Raw genomic sequence first — 18,690 nt, forward strand, 5'->3', positions numbered from 1 at the left:
TCATAATCAAGAGATGTATATCCATAGGATGACATCTCAAATAATCAAGAGATATATATCTATATAAATACATATATATACGGAAATGTATCCATAGCGTATAGGCCCCTACCCATTTTTTCAATAGATTGGTTTTTTTTGGGTAATTAGTGGGTAGATAGGCCCCTACCCATTTTTCCAATAAATTGGACTGAAACTTATCATAATCAAGAGATGTATATCCATATGATGACATCTCATTTAATTAAGAGGTATATATATATACAAATACATATATGTATGTATATGTATCCATAGCATATAGGCTCCTACCCATTTTTTCAATAGATTGGCTTTTTTGGGTAATTAATGGGAGAGATATGCCCCTTACCTATTTTTTCAATAGATTTGAGAGTTACATTTTGAAGGTGTTAATTGGAAATGTCAACGGTAGGAATGGATACCACAATGTGGTAATCGGGTATGTGGATGCTACCACCACGATTCTAACTCATTTCCTTCACAAGATACGTAACCTTACATAACAAAATTTACACTTTTGAACTAAGGTGTACCTAAAAGATCGGTTTATAAATGTTGTTTCGATGTAAAAAAACTGTTGTAATTGATCATCTCTACCTAGAGATGTATTTTTTTGAGTGAATGTATTGATATAAAAAGATGAGGGATTTTGAGTCCTGAAAATAGTCGTACCGTCGCTATCGTCTATTTTTTAAATTTTATGTGTTCCTAGACCTATTCAATAGACACTATTTATGAAACATTAAATTTTATAATTAGGGGAAATTTTGATTTTTAAGTCATCTTAGAAGTTTTCAATACCAAAATAAAGTTTTTTTTTTTATATAATTTAAAGGTGTGCCTTCCATTGATTGTTTGATGTGAGATCTTATACAAACTATCAGACATTCCATTAGAATAGCGGTTGAATTATGCAGGAAAATAGAGACCCTCGGAGCCGAAATTTTGAAGAAATTCAAAGAAATATGACGTGCATGCACAATACAAATAAGAGGGTTTCTTTATCATATTGTAAAAAAAAAAAAAAAAACAGGGTTTCTTTATTATTAAAGTAAAGATTAGGGGCATTATGTTATATTTCAAAATTAAATAGGGCACGAGGATAATTACCGATTTCTAAAAATTAAACAAGGAATGGCGATGCTATGATTGTGGATGGCTATTTAATGCGCCGATCATGAGACGTCTGCTTTGCTGTGCTCTGAACTGTCAACTGTTTTTAGAGAGAGAAAATACCTCTAAAAAAGAAGGAAACTCCAAACTTTGTAGAGAGAGAAAGACAGAGCTGAGATCGAGACGCATCGAACCTCAAAGAACATTGAGCCACAGTGATCAGCTTTCTTTTCTTTAAAAAACTCAATTAATTTTCTCTCTCACCTTTGGTTTCTCTTTCAATCCCCGTCGCTTTCACCCGCATGAGCATAGGTAAATATTGGTATCTCTCTCGCTATAGAAACACTGTACCTTTTTATTAAACAGGAAGTTCCACCACTGTGGCACTTTCTCTCTCTACGCCGCTCTCTTTCTCTGTTCTTTCTCTCTCTTCTGTTACATGACCAGCTTTTCCAAACTAGAGAAGAAAATAATATTTTTTTTGTACTCTCTTCTATTTCTTTCACTCAGATAAGCTTACGAACACGCGCATGCCCTCTAGCTCTGCTACAGTTCAAACCTTTTTTGGATCCCTCTTTCTCTCTCTAAAAATCCACCTCCTCTCTCTTTCTCTCTCTAAATCCAGAAAAGCTGAGGATTAATACGATTGATACTGGTTATACGGTTTGAAAGGCCTAAAGTTCCTGTCTCTTTCTAAAACTCCAGAGAAGGTGAGCATAAAGACTGCACTTTTGGTTGTACTCTTCCGAAAGGTTCATATATTGAAGGTTTCTCTCTCCTCCCCTTCTTTTGTTCTCTCTTCGAAGAAGTTAGCTCTGTGTTCTGATGAGTTCTGCGCTATTTCTTTAGAAAGCACAAGTTATTGAGTTCGAATTCGAGAAACTTCTTGAGAAACTGGAGGATTTTGGTGGGTTCCTTTTACTTTCTCTATTCATCCTGTGTGATGGTGGGTTTTCTTGCTGAGTGATTCGTTGGTCATCAGTCAAGTTCATGACGGATGGTTATGGGTTTTGCAGAGAAAGGCCATGAAGTACTGAACTCAAGAGACTGAAGATTTGCGTGGTAGTGCCCTTACTTTTTCTGTCCTTCTGTGAAGTTGGGTTTTTGATGAAGATTTGCATGGTAGTGCCCTTACTTTATCTGTCCTTCTGTGAAGTTGGGTTTTTTATGAGTTACCTAGTGATTATTTGGGGGATCCTTGAGCCACCCACTCAAGTCCTGGAGAGATGGTAGTGGGTCCTGGAAGAAATGGCTGTGAATTGCAGAGGAATGGTAAAACAGGGGACTTCTATCAATGGAAAGATGGTATTCAATCCAAAGCAACAGCAACCTCAGTTACAGGTACAGGTGCCGGTACCATGTACAAAAGGCGGGGGAGGAAAATGGAGGAGAAAACTTCTGGTTCTATGGCTTGTTAAAGGACTTTTGTTTTCAGCATGGTTATTTCTTCACATGAAAAGCAATATCCATTCGAGGAATGAAGAGACGCTTGCTAGTATGTGTGATGAGAGGGCGAGAATGCTACAAGATCAGTTCAATGTTAGTATGAATCATGTCCATGCTTTGGCCATACTTGTCTCCACTTTTCACCATGGGAAAAACCCATCTGCAATTGATCAGGTAGTCATCTGTGTTTAACATTTATGGCATTTTGGGTTTTCTGAATCCCTAGTTTTGGGCCTGGTTTGTGGTCATTTTATGTGGGTTTCATTTGTGGCATTTTGGGTTTCTGAATCCCTAGTTTTGGGCCTGGTTTTGTGGTCATTATATGTGGGGTTCTGATTGATGTGGAAACTACTATATATCTCTCTTAAAATCTGGTGGTGGCTTTTTATTAGCTGTTTAAAACGATGTAAAAACTGAAAACTAGTTCTCTCTCTCTCTCTCTCTGTCTTTCTCTCTCTCTCTCCAAGTGCTATGTGTTGGCAACCAACAAACAATACTGTGTGTCTTAATGTATACACACACACGCACTATACACACATACCTTTGGTGACCAAAAACGGGTTTACACTACCAAGGGTTCCTGTGCTCATTGGTTTCTTTAAATACCCTTGGTTTGATTCAAGAAAACAGACTGAATTTCATGAAAGGGTTGCAATTTTTTTATGCTGAAGCAAGGTTTGAGGGTTTCAGCAAGGTGAAAACTTTGAAATTTTCAGGAAGTTCAAACTTTTGAATCTCTAGGTGTGAATTCAAATTATCAGAAGAAGCTAGAAGAAAAGGTATGTACTTTAGAATATAAGGGATTTTAGAAACAGAAGGTATAATGTGCATTTCATTCATTATATCTTGTTGATTAGGAAAACATAACGTGCAAGTTTACTGGATGTTGGGACCCAATTGCTTTTTCAGTTTGGTGGAACAACTCTATTTTTGAATTCATATTATAAGTATGATCCTATTTTCAACATGGAGAAGAGAAGAGGTTCATTGAACTTTAGCTGCCGTTTCTCAACTCTGGCTTTGTATAGAATATGGCTCACCAATAATTTCTTGAAGTAACTGAGTACAAAGAAATAACTTAAAATGCAATGCTTTGTCATCCTTTTCCTTTGTTCAATAATCAATCCATTCTCAATGAGTAACAATTTGTTGGTCAAGACTTCAATTACCCAATTATTGACATTTCCTTAATGAAATAAAATATCTTAAATTATTGACTCTAAAATTTATCTGCTAAGCTACCCTTTAACTAACCCCTCTCACAGATACATGCATATGCCTGTGTGTATTTGTGTGCATGATCATCTGTGGTTGTTGGTTTTTCCTCTTCTTACATGTGTGTGTATAATTTTATCAATTGTTACTCGAAATGTGTGTGCGTTTACATGCATCTTTGTATGAATGTTTGTGTGCATTTGTCTGAATTTTTATGTGCACCTGCAAGCAATTTTTTGCAAATGTGAACGTGTGCATTTATATGTGTTTGTGTGCATGTATGATGATATATCATGTATCTTATGCACATATTTGTGTTTGTGTGTGTGTGTGTGTGTGTGAGAGAGAGAGAGAGAGAGAGAGAGAGAGAGAGAGAGCAACCATAACCATTTTATGTATTCTGGTAATTTTGGTATCTATTTCTTTTCCCAATTTCTTTGATGCAGAAAACATTTGCCGAGTATACAGCTAGAACTGCATTTGAGAGGCCACTGACCAGTGGCGTGGCTTATGCATTGAAAGTATTGCACTCAGAGAGAGAGGAGTTTGAGAAGCAGCATGGTTGGACCATAAAGAAGATGGAGACACAAGATCAATCACCCGTTCAAGATGAATACTTCCCTGAGATGCTTCAACCATCACCTGTTCAAGATGAATACGCTCCCGTTATCTTCTCTCAGGATACCGTATCCCATATTGTGTCCATCGATATGATGTCGGGAAAGGTTAGTTTGGCTAATTTATTAGGATAAGTACACAAAGAGATCATTTACTTTTAATGCAAGGAGGTCACAATCATTCTTGTCCATTAGATTTCAAATCGGGTGGTTGTGAGTGTGTTGTGTTATTGACTAGACTCAAAAGTTCAATAAAGAAATTTTTGAACTTTGTATCGCACATCTAGCAATCCAATTTGACATCTAGTGGCTAGTAGCTATTATGACTTCCTTGTAACAAAGATAAATAGTCTCATATTATACAACCCCAATTTATTATTATTTTTTTGAACTGTTGATGTTGTTTAGTTTGGCTACTTTCTTATGACTAGAGAACAAATGCTTACGATTTCCTAAGTACTTTTATCTCATTCCCACTGCCTCACGGACCCTCGTATGTGTATGTATGCATGAATGCATATGTGTGTGTGTGTGTGTGTGTATATATATATATATATATATAGGAAAAGGCTTCTGTGAGCCAATGGGCTCACAAGAAAAATGAGCCTAATGGCCCAGATTGAATATGGGCCGATCTAGCGATCATGGATACCCGATAGTGTTTGAATTTTAATTTTTTTTCCTACAAATCCAAATCACTTGAAATTTTAGACGTGTGTTGATAAAAAATAGGTGAATATTCAAAAAATATTAAAAACATATTTTACATGAAAAACATGACCAAAATACCCTCGTAAATTTTTGGGGGTATTTAAGCCATTTTTAATTTTGCGGATTTTTTTTTTTTTTTTATTAGGTGCGGCTTGATGAGAAGAACATTCACCTAAAATTTCAAGTGATTTGGATTTGTAGAAAAAAAAACTAAAATTCAAATACTCTCGGCCGTCAGATCGGCCCAGACTCAATCTAGGCCATTGGGCTTATACTATTCTGTGAGCTAGTGGGCTCACCCTAGCATCTTCCATATATATATATATATATATATATATCCAAGCCAGGTTCGGGAAGTACTCAAATTCAAAGGGACAAACTGCAAGCCATTAGGTTTTTCAACCAAGTTCGCTTGGTTTTTCCTGGTGCTATACCGGCTAAAAGATCGAAAGCTCATCGTCTCCCTATAATTTGAGTATGAAATGGGATAGTGGAATGGGACTTCTCGTTCCGCTATAAGATTCTGGATCACTCATGAACTCGACCGACAGAAAACAAGCCCCCAATCTCTCAAACCTTAAGCAATAATCCAATCTGACCTGGGAATGTTATATATATATATATATATATATATATATATATATATATATATATATATATGTATTACTTATGTGTGCATTTGCATGTATGTATGTATGTATGTCTGTATGATAGTAGATATGAACTGGTGTGGAAGTATATTTGTGTTGAATGCCCATTGGAATTGTTTATTTTGAATATATTGAAAGGAAAGTGCTTCCAACCTAACGACTTTGTTAATAAACATGTGATTATATAGCCAACATCTGATTAGAGAGTAGTCAAGTATTGGTTGGGAAAGAGATGAGCCAAGTTCTCTTTTATGGAGATGTCAATGTTGTTGGCTTTCTATTCTTTTTGTCTCTTTGAACATCATAGCATGAGATATAATACTCACATAGTGCATTCTCAAAATTCCTTTACTATTCATATATAAAGCTCTGCAAACCATTATTCCTTTCATTTTTTTAATTTGATAATTTAGGTTTAATTTTATTTAGCCACTTTTGGCTGTGTAGGAGGACCGAGAAAACATATTAAGAGCGAGAACCTCCGCAAAGGGTGTCCTCACATCTCCTTTCAAGCTTTTGAAATCCAACCATCTTGGGGTCGTTCTCACATTTGCTGTATATAATAAAGACCTTCCATCAACAGCCACACCTGAAGAGCGCATTCAAGCCACCCAAGGGTAGATCATTGAACCAAATAAATATTATATTCCCCTTCTACTGATATGTCACTGGATTACAATGAGGCAAAATATGCCATATGTCACTGGATTACAATGAGGCAAAATATACCATAATCCAAGGGTGTAAGGGGCATTATATACAGAGGCTTCCAACTGTTTGATCTTGATGATGCGTTTTGGAGATTAATTGAAAGTGATTGTATATTCTAGCTTGCTCGACTATGATTAATCTTCATCATCTATCATCAGGAATGAACGACCATGCCCATTTACCTTATTCTATTAGATTATGATATGATTTCCTTTACACTAAATCTCACTGCTTTAATTCTCATATGAGTTGGCTTCTTTTGAAATAGGTATTTGGGCGCGTCTTTTGATGTCCCTTCTTTGGTTGACAAGCTTCTCCAACAACTTGCTAGTAAACAAACAATCGTTGTAAATGTTTATGATACGACAAATGCTTCTGCCCCAATAAATATGTATGGTCCTAATGTAACGGATACTGGGTTATTCCATTTTAGCAACCTTGATTTTGGAGACCCATTCAGGAAGCATGAGATGCACTGCAGGTAGCTTAATCACTGAGAACTTATACAATACGTCTGTATGCCATTGGGCTTTGGCCAACTATAGATCATTAGGGCTATCACCATCCAATCAAATGATGGAAGATGGCGAAGAGGGTGGAACATGCCAAAGTGGGATATGACTCCAATGTTGGTTCTACTCACTCCCCGTCGCCACCCATTATTTCATTGGAGGGTAATGAACCCATTTCGTAGTCCTGTTGATTACAATGTACGTTTACAATTATATCAGTCTTTATGTTTAAGAAAATAAAATGGCGTTGAGCATAATATGCTTGATTTTTTTCCCTAGGTTCAAGCAGAAGGTTCCTCTTCCATGGTCAGCAATAACTACTTCACTTGGCGTTCTTGTGATTGTGTTGCTTGTTGGGCACATTTTCCATGCTGCTATAAACCGCATTGCTAAAGTGGAGAATGATTATCGTAAAATGATGGAACTTAAAGTGAGAGCGGAAGCTGCAGATGTAGCAAAGTCTCAGGTAGTCAATGACTACTGAATATTTCCTTTAATTTGTTGCTTGAGTCATAATAGATGGATTTTTTTTGCCGAGTTTTCTGTAATTTCTGCATTATAATCTGTAGTAAAAAAAAGTTAAAAAATGGTGCAACTTCCAATTAGAGGATTTGTATGCAATCCATCGGAACTTCAGCCTTGGGATCAGATTGACAAATTTTGATGAGTTTTAATCAACCAAATTGACTGCTGGCAAAATATTTTTCCATAGTCTCAGGTGTCTGATGTAGACGTTATTTGGATGAGTTGAAGAAAAGTGCTTTTATAATTCTGTCCTTCTTTTCTCCTTTACTCGAGTCCAAATTTTCATTTTTAACTTTTTTTGTTTTTGTATATCACCAGATACATTAAATAAACTTCACATATTGCACAGTTTTTATTCCCTTGTTAATCTTTTTATTGGCTGGTATAACCTTTGTTGGGCTGAGGTGGTTTCCTTGTGTCTCTTGCAGTTTTTAGCCACTGTTTCTCATGAGATCAGGACACCAATGAATGGCGTACTAGGTGCGAAAAGAAAGAATTTAGAATCAGAAACTGGTTGCTTATTTTCTTTTGAGAAAGTATACTATGATTGAATGACTATGGAAAACCGTATTCCATTTGGGTGATGAAATGATGGATGGTGATGATTAGAGACTGGGATCTACCACTGGTCTTCTGTCTTCTTCTGCTCCATCACTGTCCATCAAAATGCAGTCATAACCCCAAAGGGCTATGTTTTTCAATGGTTCATTATATTGTAGAATACTTCCACCTTTAATTCATTCATCTTTTCTAATTATACTCAAAAATAATTCTGCCTACCTGTTCTGATTTTGACTTTCAGGTATGCTGCAAATGCTTATGGACACAAATTTGGATGCCACCCAACAAGATTATGCAGTGACAGCACAAGAAAGTGGAAAAGCTTTGATAGCTTTGATAAATGAGGTCCTAGACCAAGCTAAGATCGAGTCCGGGAAGTTGGAGCTTGAGAATGTTCCATTTGATCTTCGCTCAGTTCTAGATATGGTCGTATCTCTCTTCTCGGAAAAATCTCAGGACAAAGGCATAGAAGTTAGTCACAAATCTTGATTTTTTAATCTGAATGCTTCATGGGTTTCAATTTTGTAAATTTAATTTTGAATGTAAAGATGGTCCATGGGCTTTATTTCTTTTCATTTAATTTTGGCCCTGTATTAGAGGTGAGTTTAATGAACTTTAGTTATGCATATTTATTTTGACTCTATATTGAAGTTGTGATTTTTATGTATAGTTGGCTGTATACATCTCGGATCGAGTGCCTGAAATTCTTATTGGGGATTCCGGGCGCTTCAGCCAAATCATTACAAATCTGGTCGGAAACTCAATAAAGGTTAGCAGTCCCTCTCCCAAACCTTATAATGGAAATGTGAAATCTTGCTATCACCAAAAAGTGTTCTTATTCTTTGTGAAGATTCCAAGATGTTTTGTAGCAGATGGAAATGATTTTTGCGTTTAATTTTTGATTCATTTTGTGCGTATTTGAATGAGGCCCCCCAAAACCTTGTGTGTCTGTCGTGCCCAAATGCATTTGGCTCAAGTGCCTTTTCCATTTGAAACTTACTAGAGGAAAAGTTTTGAATGGACTGCTTGTGAAATTTTGAATGTATTGTTTGTATGCACTGTTAGATATTTTATTTAATCCAATATATATGGAGGGAAGGAGTAGTATCATCGTTTCTCGGCATTCAGCTTTTCTCGACTTTATATCAAGAGCAGCTGCCCCTTGCAAATCTCTTGCAAATCAATTAGGAAGGATACTATTACTAATATCCTCAGGATGTTGTATATTATGAATATTTCATGCGTCATACTTGAGCCTAAAACCCTCAAGGAAGATAGTTGACAAACAATTGTGGTTTGGGACCATTAGGAGTTGTATCTCAATTGGAAGGAATTTTTTGTTGCAATCATAAGTTGTAGGATCAAACTCAGGATATCTATAAATAAAATAATCTTTCATTTTCTGAACCATAACCTACAATTCAGTGGACAATTATTAGCTTACTGGATAATATTTATTGTGGGCTTTAGATCTCTCATGTTGGGAAAATCATGGGTCAGTTGAAGGCTACCCTCTTCTAGTATTGAAGTTTTCTTTACTTGGGGGGGGGGGGGGATTTTATCCTATTGACTGGGGAAAACCAGAATCCATTGTTTTCATCACAGTATGTGCAATTATGGAATGTGATGGAGAGAGAGAGGGCGACCACCAGAGCCAGAGCAAGACATGACTGCACTAATGAGTCTCGCACTACTGAGTCTCACACCATCTGCATCACTGTAATCATCTCACTAGACGTTGATGATCCCAATGGATTAACTACCCTAGTAGTTTGGATTATAGTTGCTTGGAACAGGCGGGAGTGGGAGTGATGGGTCTACACATGAACAAGGCTCCCTACTCCAGGAGCACATTCCAAACAATTTTTTTAATTAACAGATAATTAATTAATTTTTATTGGAAGCAAGAAATTTAATAATATCATAAAGTGCAAGAAAATGGGCATGCAATAAAGGAAATAAGAAGTAATTATTTACTAAGTAAACTTTATTTGATTAATAAATAATGCTTTAATATTCTTTGAGATGTAGTTTATGTAACAATCACAAAATACAATAACCATGCCGAGGCACATCGAGATAACCAATAACAATACAAGGAAGCTGTTTTTTATTGATAAAATCTGCTCTATTTAGAATTTCACACTTTCACTACATCCAAGAGCACTACAAATCTGCTTTCTTTCAATTTTATACTTTACAATGTCCAAAACTATTATAGAGAAAGTATGATCGAAACTCACAATTAAAATCCAAATGAATCATCTTCTTGGCTTTTGTTACCCCTTTGAGTGGCTAGGAGCAATCCATAAAAAAGTGGGGATCGAGATCCCATGGAAATGCGTATCCAAGATTATTATCGGGGAGAGTTGGAGTGATATCCAGGGGCTCGAGATACCTAGATTTAGCAATCCCGGTTACTCTAGATTGGATTATAGTCCCTTTTTCCCTTTATGATTGATGCTTTGATATTTAAAATCTGTGTGTGCACGTGCACGCGCACATGTTCGTGTGCGTGTATGAGATATACATCCATATTTGATATTTAAACTCCCTCTCTTTCTCATGTGTGTGTGTGTGATACTTCCATATTTGATGTTTAAACTCCCTCTCGCTCACACATTCATGAATTGGACAATGCAGTTCACGGAAGTTGGGCATATATTTGTTTCTGTACATTTAGTGGAAGAGGTGAAGTGTTCTAGAGACTCGAATGGCGAAGACCCAAAAGAACCTTTAGAGACCCCCATCAAGAATGGAATGAAGGAAACTTATAATACACTAAGTGGGACTTGTGTGGTTAACAGATTGAAAAGTTTTGAGAATTTCAAGTTGTTGAATGGTGGCTCGAATCTTCAATCAACTGAAGCTTCCAATACCATAAATTTACTCGTAACAGTCGAGGACACTGGTGTTGGGATACCCGAAGATGCCCAAAGCCGAATATTTATGCCTTTTGTGCAAGCAGATAGTTCCACCTCTAGAACATATGGAGGAACTGGAATAGGCTTGAGCATAAGCAAACGTTTAGTGGGTCTAATGGGTGGTGAGATAGGCTTTGTTAGTGAGCCCGGAATTGGGAGTACTTTTGCCTTTACAGCTTCCTTCACAAGAGGGCAATCAATCCCTCCAGAGATGAAGAGGCACCAGTCTGACCCTATGACCACTGACTTTAGAGGCAGACATGGGGTTGTGGTGGATGGTAGGAATGTGCGTGCTGAGGTGACCAAATATCATTTGCAAAGGCTCGGGATCCAGGTTGAGGTTGCAACTGACGTGAATACTGCCTTATCTTACATATGTAGACCGCCCAACTCGAGGTTAGTGCATGATACGCTTACATGTATGGATATGTGCATACATACATCCATGTCTACATGCGTGCATATACTTCACTGGTCATTGATGAGCATATATGCCTACATGTAGTATGTATGTACATATACACCTGCATTGATACATGAACAGTGGATAATATGGATCTGCATACATGTGTATATACATGCATGAGTGATGCATACATGTGGGTGAGTATTTATTCATACAGGCATAGATGCACATGTAATTATCGTTGCATTCATACACATATTCATGTGAACTTACATACATGTGTCTGTGCATACATATATGCATACGCATTTTGTACTAAGAGTTGATGAAATTTATATGTACATTTAACTGCATGCATTTATTCTTGCATGGCTATGCTTCAGTACTGAATGACTTCTTTTACGGTTACTTTCTCTACCTCTTAAGAAAATATATATGAGACCCCAATAAACTCTGAAACCTTAAGCGCTTGCCTTGAGAATTAGAATCGTGGTTGAGACTTGAGAGCATAATGAACCCCTAACGGTCTTAATCTCTTACGCAACTTGCAATCGTAACACTTGGCACGAAATTTCAAGACCTTTCTTTAAGTTCATTACTTTGTACTCTATTAAATCAGGTATTTGCCTCTCAGCAGAGACTTTAATGTCTTAAATAATCAATGAACCCGATCCCGAAGCCCTGAACTCAACCTGTAATCAAATTTTATTGCACTCCTGTTAATCTGAATATGAGCTGTGAATTGCCTGAGAGCAAAGCCTTGTTTCGACCTAATTCAGACCATGGCAAATCATTGACCTCTGAGCTCTTTGGAGCAAAGATCCCAGTGTGGGTCATATGTTTCCACTTATGGAACTTTCTCAAACCCGTATTTTTGTTGTAGATCTCTGACCTAAGGTTTCACCCTTGAAGTGACTGCACTTTAAGCATACACTAAACCTTAAATATCTGAAATGACATTCTCCATTCCAATATGCATGAAGGTCCTTGTAAGATAGAAGAAAAAGCATGATAGTATGGTATGCATAGAATAGTTGAGAAAAATTTCAGAAAGAAACATTTCAATGCACAAATGACCCTTCTTACTACAAAACAGTCAGGTTTGTTATATCTTTACCTGTTGGTTGGCCTCCTTGTGATTGTGAAGAAATTTCTGCTATAGCTAAATCATTAGAGAGATGGGATACTGAAGAAGTTTCGTGTATGGCATTTGCCTGTTTCCACACCAATCCTCTCTGATGGGCAGTGGAGATGATCAGTTCCTCTTCTTGTTTGACATTAAACAGAGGTCCTTATCAACTCCACTGCTGTCTGACTTTAGTGATGGATATGGTGCTTTGCCTTAAATTTAGTATACTTTCTTTTCTCTTCTTAACAGGCACTTTTTTAACCCTCTTCTTCTTCCGTTAAGAAACCAGGGTTTCTCACTTTGATTCGTTGTAAAGAAAGCCGCAAATATTAATTAGTGACATTCGACCAAGTTTTTATCTCCTCTTAAGAAAATACCAATGTTCAACTCAATCTAACAAACAACAAGCAAGAATCAAGTTTTCTGTTATTTTTACCCTTTCTGTAAACAAAGAGAGCCAAGTTTTAGATGAGGTTTAATTAACCAAACAAAGAAATGGAAAGACAAGCACCTGTCATTCTTTGGCTCTGATGCTGTTCTCTACATTGTTTCTTTATTTGAACAGTTCCACCAAGCCCGTAGACATGGTGTTGGTTGACAAGGAGGCATGGGGCCCAGGCAGTGGCCTTGCATTTCCCCGCCCCCTCAAAGAGCTGAAACAAAATGGGCGCTCAAATTCCACTATTGCACCGCCAAAAATGTTTCTTTTAGCCAACTCCATGACCAACCCCGAGCTTGAACAGGCCAAGTCGGTAGGCTATGTAGACACAGTTATCATGAAGCCCCTTAGAGTAAGCATGATAGCTGCTTGCCTTCAAGAGGCCTTAGGCATGGGTAAGAAAACCAAGAAGGGCCATGAACTTCAGAGCTTGCTTTGTGACAAGAGAATTTTGGTAGTGGATGATAACGCGGTGAATAGGAAGGTGGCAGCAGGTGCACTGAAGAAGTATGGTGCGATTGTTGAGTGCAAAGATAGTGGGAAGGCAGCACTCAGTATGCTTCACCCACCTCATGAGTTTGATGCATGCTTTATGGATGTTCAGATGCCAGAGATGGACGGGTATGTATCCTGTCTTCTCGTTAAAGTGCCTTGTTTCTTGTTTGGGAGGGTATACCATGAACCATATGCTTCTCTTTTATGTTAATGGTATGTGTTCCATATGATTGGGTCAAGAGTATTGGGCTCATTACCATTCAATCAATGGGTTGGATTGTGATAGTGGGCGAATGGAACCTGCCATAGGGTCATGTCCTGTTTTGGTTGGTGCCTCCGTCTTGGCAATGACATCCCTATCATTGAATGGCGAACACCATCTATTTCATTAGATAGTGATGCCCACAATCCATTAGACTATATTATTATCTCTTCTATCATACACTGTGGAGGTTCTCAAATTTGAATTGGCAATAGGAGTGGTGTTTTCTTAATGATCGTTGTCACTGATACTGATGCATTTCTTTATCAATTAATTATTATATTCAATCAGAATTCTTAGACATTGAGAAACATACAAAGAGTGGCCTTATCTCTGGTAAATTAATAGCAACGTGTATTTTGTACTCTACACAGGTAATGCCATCCACCCATGTTCTTGAGACATATGGTTGAGGTGAACCATTGTATGGGCATTATGTTCATCAGTTTGTACAATGGCTCATATTCATTACAGTATATAGTGTTAGTGTGATTCTTTATTATTCCTTTTCTTATTCTTTTTTGGCATTGATCAATAACGAAATTTCAACTGAAGAAGAGAGAACTAGAATGAAAATTCAGAGAGAGGTTGAGAGGTTTCCAGTTCATTTTCTTCTCTCGCAATTTGTTGGTAAAATGGGAGGAACCAACTGATTTTTACAGGTTCGATGCCACAAGACAAATCCGACTAGTAGAAGAGCAGGTGAATGAGCGTATAAAGTCAGGGGAGGTTTCTGTTGAAGTTTACAGAGGGGTGGCGCATTGGCATGTTCCTATACTCGCCATGACGGCGGATGTCATACAAGCAACACACGAACAGTGCGTGCGTTGTGGAATGGACGACTATGTGTCCAAGCCCTTTGAGCAAGAGCAGCTATACTCAGCTGTCGCCCAATTCTTCGACCCCAAGCCCAACCCAAAACAAAGAAGTAATCACAAGTCTTTGACAGATACCGGAGATAACCACGTGTCGTAGCTCCCATCTCTCCCGCTTCTTTTCCTCTCTCAAAAGTGTACTACTACTGGTTTTCCATGGTTTTCTATGTGGGTTTCCCTCTACCCCTTGGCGGTGATGGCCGAGCTCTTCAACCACACGCCCAAGGATTCTCAGAGGCAAAGAGGTAACCAGGAGACCTCAACGGAACACAAGGATTCTCAGAGGCAAAAAGGTGACCACGATGCCTCATCAGAGCACCGGCCCGAACAGGCAACCCTTCTCACTCTCATTTATCATTTGCCTCAAGTTTGTAACTATTGAATTATTTAAAGCAGCAATCATTGAAGTTTGTGTCAATTTTACTTCAATTTGTTGCTATATTTGTATTATAGAAGTGGCGGCTATTGCGTGTTTCTTCAATCTGTGAATGTTATACAAGTTTGCACAGCCCAACTATGAATTCTCCTTTTGCGTTGATCCACAATCTGAGAGTCCAATAGGGGTCTCAAGAATATAAAATAATGACTATTAGAACCTGGATAGGAGAAAGGGAAATGTCATTGTTTTAGACTTCTGGGAAATTAACGTAAACATTGTTTGGGATATTTAAAAGTTGAGAGCACCGAATATATTCATGTTTTTGACAAAATTTGGTACTATAGAAAGTTAGAAACTAGTGTGGTATATGCTCTTACTGTCAAACATAATAAGGGGATGGGACATGGTATGTAAAAAAATAAATTTGTTCTGCCAAACTTAGTCTAAGGTATGAATATGTTCGGCACTCTTAGTTGAGTAGTATTTTTTGCAAGAACCAAGTTGAATGCATTTCAGACTTATATCAGGCCGAGAGAGAGAGGCATAGAGACTTATATCAGGCAGAGAGAGAGAGAGACAGAGAGGAGAGAGACTTATATCCGACGGAGAGAGACACTTATATAAGGCAAAGAGAGATGATTGAAAGGGTAGTTTAGTTATTGACGTATTAACTTTTTAACTGAGGTTAAAAACATTAAAAAATAATAATTGGATTAAAGGTGTTCTATAAAAAGTATTGAAAAGTTTTCAAAAGAGTATCCATAATTTTCCCTACCTTAAAATTTAAGATGGAAATCATTGTGATCCTATTAAAAGAAGTGGCATGATTAATGTTTTCGGGATGCACGTATTGAAATCCTATGGTTTCTAGTACGGCGCCCAACAATTCTCATACTTCCATAATGCGTTTGTACAATTTTTAATTATAAATTATTAGATTTTTAAAAAATATATATAAAATTATAAAAATAAAAAAGCAATAATTTTGAAAATATTTAAAAATCCGGATGCTAAAAATATTTGTTTTATAATTTATGAAATATGCAGTATTTTGTAATTCTTCGAGGAACAATTGTTTTGTATGGGCTGGACTGTAATTGTACAAGATGGATGCAAATAGGTGGTCCATCTAAAAATAATTGTAACGAACGGTCCAAATGTTTTTTTTAATATAATTAATATTTCTAGTTTTTAAAATTTTTTTATTTATTCATATTCATAATCTCCATGTTAAAGATTATATATTATCTAAAAATAAGATCAAATTATATTTAAAAAATATATTTATTGTCAAGCCTGCATTTGTACATGTGCGGGCTTGGCCTCATGCTAACTACATCTTTTTTTGAGTTAACATGCATTCATATAAAAAAAACAATAAATCTTTATAGGATTATGTTATGCTGTTCATATTATGGAGTAATTTATCTTTGTACTCAACAAATTTTGGATGCTTCTATACCTTTGTTTTGTACATGAGGCATTTTTTTTAATAAGTTTATTTTTGATCATTAGAAGGGGTGTAACATCATCCACATGGGGTATGACATCACCTATATGGAATACACTAGTGGTGTTTAATACTCCATGTGGGTGATGTCACACCCCTCCTAATGACAAAAAGTACCCTTACTAAAAACACGCTCCATACACAAAACAAAGATATTTAAGTATCCAAAATTTGTTGAATACAATAATAAATTACTCCATAAAGTGAATACCCTAATATAACCCTTAATTATATGCATAAAGATATATATAGTAAAAATAATTATATAGACATACATGCACAATAGCCCGTACATTTAGGGCTGGTGATGGGCCAGGCCAGTCCAGACCATAGCCCGGTGTTAGTCTCTAACGGGCAGCTTGGACCTAGTGCATTTGAGGGGAAAAAGGAATAAAAAAACAAAACAGAGGTGGCCGGCTTTGTCATAACCTTGGTCCAGGCCATGGCCCACAATTTGTAGCGGGCCACCGTCCCATTGCCAGCCCTACATACATTAAAGGGCAAAGAACTGAAAGAGTTTCATGCATTAAAGGACATGTATGAACATATGCATATTCTCTAATCATTACTTCATGCCTAATAAATTCATTGTTGGGCATTTATGACATTGGACTTTGGTTATTAGTTACACTACACAAACAGTAATATATATTCCATTATCATGTAAATCTCGATTGGCTTGCTTCGTGGCTTGACTGGTCATGGGTTTAAATCCCACAAATGAACAACTTTTTATATGAAAAATAAAATATGCGACACAATGTGTCTAAATATCAGACATGTTCCATAAATTTGTTGACACGCTATGGGGAATAAAACTCCATCCAACATCAACAGATGGCATGCTTGGGCATGTCATGATCTAGGTGTGAATACGTGTTGACATTTCATACAAGGGAGAAAATGAAGTGTCTGGGTAACACTTGGCAAGATGCCTGCTAGGTATTTGTTATCTATCTCCACAATTGAGAGGTAGATATATGCCTCAAGAATAAAGGGGGTGTTATTTTTGGAGAGAACCTACGCTATGTTTGATAACTTTTTTTTGGAGGTTTTTTTGGGAAAGTCCCAAATGCTGATATTTTTGGAATATAAAAAAAAAAGTGAAAATTGGTAGCCTGAAAGCTGGTAACCTTATTTGATAAACTGTAGTGCTAGTATTTTCACTCGTTTAGTATTGAGAAAGTAAAAAACCGCTCTTCTTAACCATTCATTATATATAATTTAATTTGTAAAATATATATTGATTTTTGTTAGAACACGGTTGCGGTTGGAAATGTTGGTAGATGATCTCTTACTTGGAGGGCCATTGTTTGTACTGCGTCATTTGAGATGGCCGGTGGGTAAATGTGATGTGGCTTTGTTTTGGCATTCCAAGTGGGTCTCCATATACAATAGACTATCTGTTGTTGCCATTGAACAATATATGTAGTTGAAAAACATTTTGGGGGACCATTTTATCTCAAGCTCAACAGAGGATATTGCATTTTGGGAATTGGAATCCGATGGTGTTTTTTCAGTAAGGTCAGCATATAAGATTTATTTCCATGATCGAATAAGGTGGAATCAACCTTTTTTAAAAGATATATGGAACTAAACAATCCCTCATAAAGTGCAAATTTTTATTTGGATTTTTGCACAAAAGTAAATGTCTAGATAATCTCAAAAAACGAGGTAAGATTATTGTTAATGTTAAGGCACAAAGTAAATGTTTGCCTTTTTTTGTAAAAATGATGAGGAGATGCATAATCATTTATTTTTGCATTGTCCTATTACCTCTCAACTTTGGTATCAATCTATGCAAAAAGTGGGGTTTCATATGACTCTTCCATCTTCGGTATGGCATATTGTGAATCACTTGAAGATTTATTGAATTCCAAAAGTTGGTATAATTTGAAATATTGTGCGTGGCTCATTGCTATGGGAGTTATGGTTGGAAAGAAATAGGAAGACCTTTGTTGGTGTGGCAGTGGATTATGCAACTCTTAAAAATAAGATCCTATTTAATACTTGGAATTGATTTAGAATAACTACAAGAAGAACGGGGGATTTCTCGAGCTGATGTAGAAAACAATTTAGATCACTTAATTTCCTTAAGATTTATTAAAGTGAGAACTAGAAGTGTATAGAACCCCCCTTTGGATGGTTGTTTTAAACTAAGTTTTGATGGATCCTCTATAGGAAATCTA

The 18,690-nt window shown here is 36.8% G+C and overlaps 1 protein-coding gene across 12 annotated transcripts; it reads left to right on the plus strand.

The window, feature by feature from the left end:
• Positions 1-1,172: 1,172 nt before the first annotated feature.
• On the plus strand, positions 1,173-15,126 carry LOC18438816 (putative histidine kinase 5). Of its 12 annotated transcripts, XM_020670141.2 has the most exons (14): positions 1,479-1,844; positions 1,984-2,041; positions 2,151-2,754; positions 3,297-3,359; positions 4,242-4,520; positions 6,221-6,390; positions 6,753-6,965; positions 7,276-7,462; positions 7,950-8,001; positions 8,324-8,553; positions 8,753-8,851; positions 10,726-11,402; positions 13,107-13,601; positions 14,400-15,126. In XM_020670141.2, exons 3-14 carry the CDS (start codon positions 2,383-2,385, stop codon positions 14,710-14,712), a joined length of 3,150 nt encoding a protein of 1,049 aa, XP_020525800.1. In that variant the 5' UTR covers positions 1,479-1,844; positions 1,984-2,041; positions 2,151-2,382; the 3' UTR covers positions 14,713-15,126. The 12 variants fall into 12 exon arrangements, with proteins under 12 accessions (XP_020525802.1, XP_088705711.1, XP_088705707.1 ...); XM_020670143.2 differs by lacking the exons at positions 1,479-1,844; positions 1,984-2,041 and adding an exon at positions 1,173-1,446; XM_088849580.1 differs by having other exon boundaries at positions 1,215-2,041.
• The last annotated feature ends 3,564 nt before the right edge of the window (positions 15,127-18,690 follow it).

The sequence above is a fragment of the Amborella trichopoda genome, chromosome 10 (assembly GCF_054954075.1).
Source record: "Amborella trichopoda isolate Santa Cruz 75 chromosome 10, AtrichopodaSantaCruz75HAP2 v2.0, whole genome shotgun sequence".
Lineage (NCBI taxonomy): Eukaryota > Viridiplantae > Streptophyta > Magnoliopsida > Amborellales > Amborellaceae > Amborella > Amborella trichopoda.

Excerpts from the sequence above, each read along its gene's own strand:
- LOC18438816 (XM_020670143.2), top strand. The coding sequence starts at position 2,383 with ATGGCTGTGAATTGCAGAGGAATGGTAAAACAGGGGACTTCTATCAAT. Across the intron at positions 7,463-7,949 it reads CAGATGTAGCAAAGTCTCAG|TTTTTAGCCACTGTTTCTCA; the intron begins GTAGTCAATGAC and ends TGTCTCTTGCAG. Across the intron at positions 8,002-8,323 it reads ACCAATGAATGGCGTACTAG|GTATGCTGCAAATGCTTATG; the intron begins GTGCGAAAAGAA and ends TTTGACTTTCAG.